This window comes from Antrostomus carolinensis, unplaced genomic scaffold, assembly GCF_000700745.2.
Source record: "Antrostomus carolinensis isolate BGI_N321 unplaced genomic scaffold, ASM70074v2 scaffold34829, whole genome shotgun sequence".
Classification (NCBI taxonomy): domain Eukaryota; kingdom Metazoa; phylum Chordata; class Aves; order Caprimulgiformes; family Caprimulgidae; genus Antrostomus; species Antrostomus carolinensis.
Genome location: NW_010337011.1, coordinates 1,885 through 2,466, shown reverse-complemented (window position 1 = coordinate 2,466; position 582 = coordinate 1,885). Strand labels below are relative to the sequence as shown.

The 582-nt window shown below is 61.2% G+C and overlaps 1 protein-coding gene across 1 annotated transcript in view; it reads left to right on the top strand.

Moving 5' to 3' along the window:
* Nucleotides 1–520: 520 nt before the first annotated feature.
* SASH3 (SAM and SH3 domain containing 3) overlaps nt 521–582 on the top strand; it is a gene marked incomplete at both ends in the record, with an annotated part of 1,940 nt that continues 1,878 nt past the window's right edge. The window contains one exon of the mRNA XM_029086762.1: nt 521–580. Coding sequence (XP_028942595.1) covers nt 521–580 — 60 coding nt within the window. The remainder of the gene's footprint in view (nt 581–582) is intronic.

Here is a 582-nt window from a genome sequence, read left to right as displayed (position 1 = left end):
GGGGGACCTGGAGGGATGCTGGCATCAAGGGGGCACCCAGCATGAGGAACCACAGGCAGCTGAGGACATGAAGAGGAGGGAAGGAGAACCAGAGGGGCACGGGGGAAACTGGGAGAGGTAGAGCTGGAGGGTTGCATCAGGATTGAGATCTAAAACTTGCTCTGGTGGCTTTGGCACCAAGGCAGGACTGAGCTCGCTGGTGATGCTGGCAGGGGAGGTGCTCACTGGGTGGTGGGACAGGCAGAAAACGTGGGTAGATGTTGGGTCTGGAGCTGAAGGTGAGGGTGGCAGTGTGGGCACAGCAGCCTTTAGCTGGCAGATGCTGGCAGGGGAGGGGAGATCTGACCCACGGCACGGCCACTGCAGCAGCTCTTGTTCCTCAAATCCCTGGCCCATGGGCTGGGTTGGCACCACAAGCCCCTTCTTGGGGCTGCTCTGGTTTGCCAAGGGGCCCAGCTGCTGGAGGGGAGGGGACATGGGGCACAAGGAGAAGCCCCTCACCCCTTTCTGTCTCTCCCAGCTCTCCCTCCAACGCTCCAGCAGCTTCAAGGACTTTGCCAAGTCCAAAGTCAGCTCCCCTGC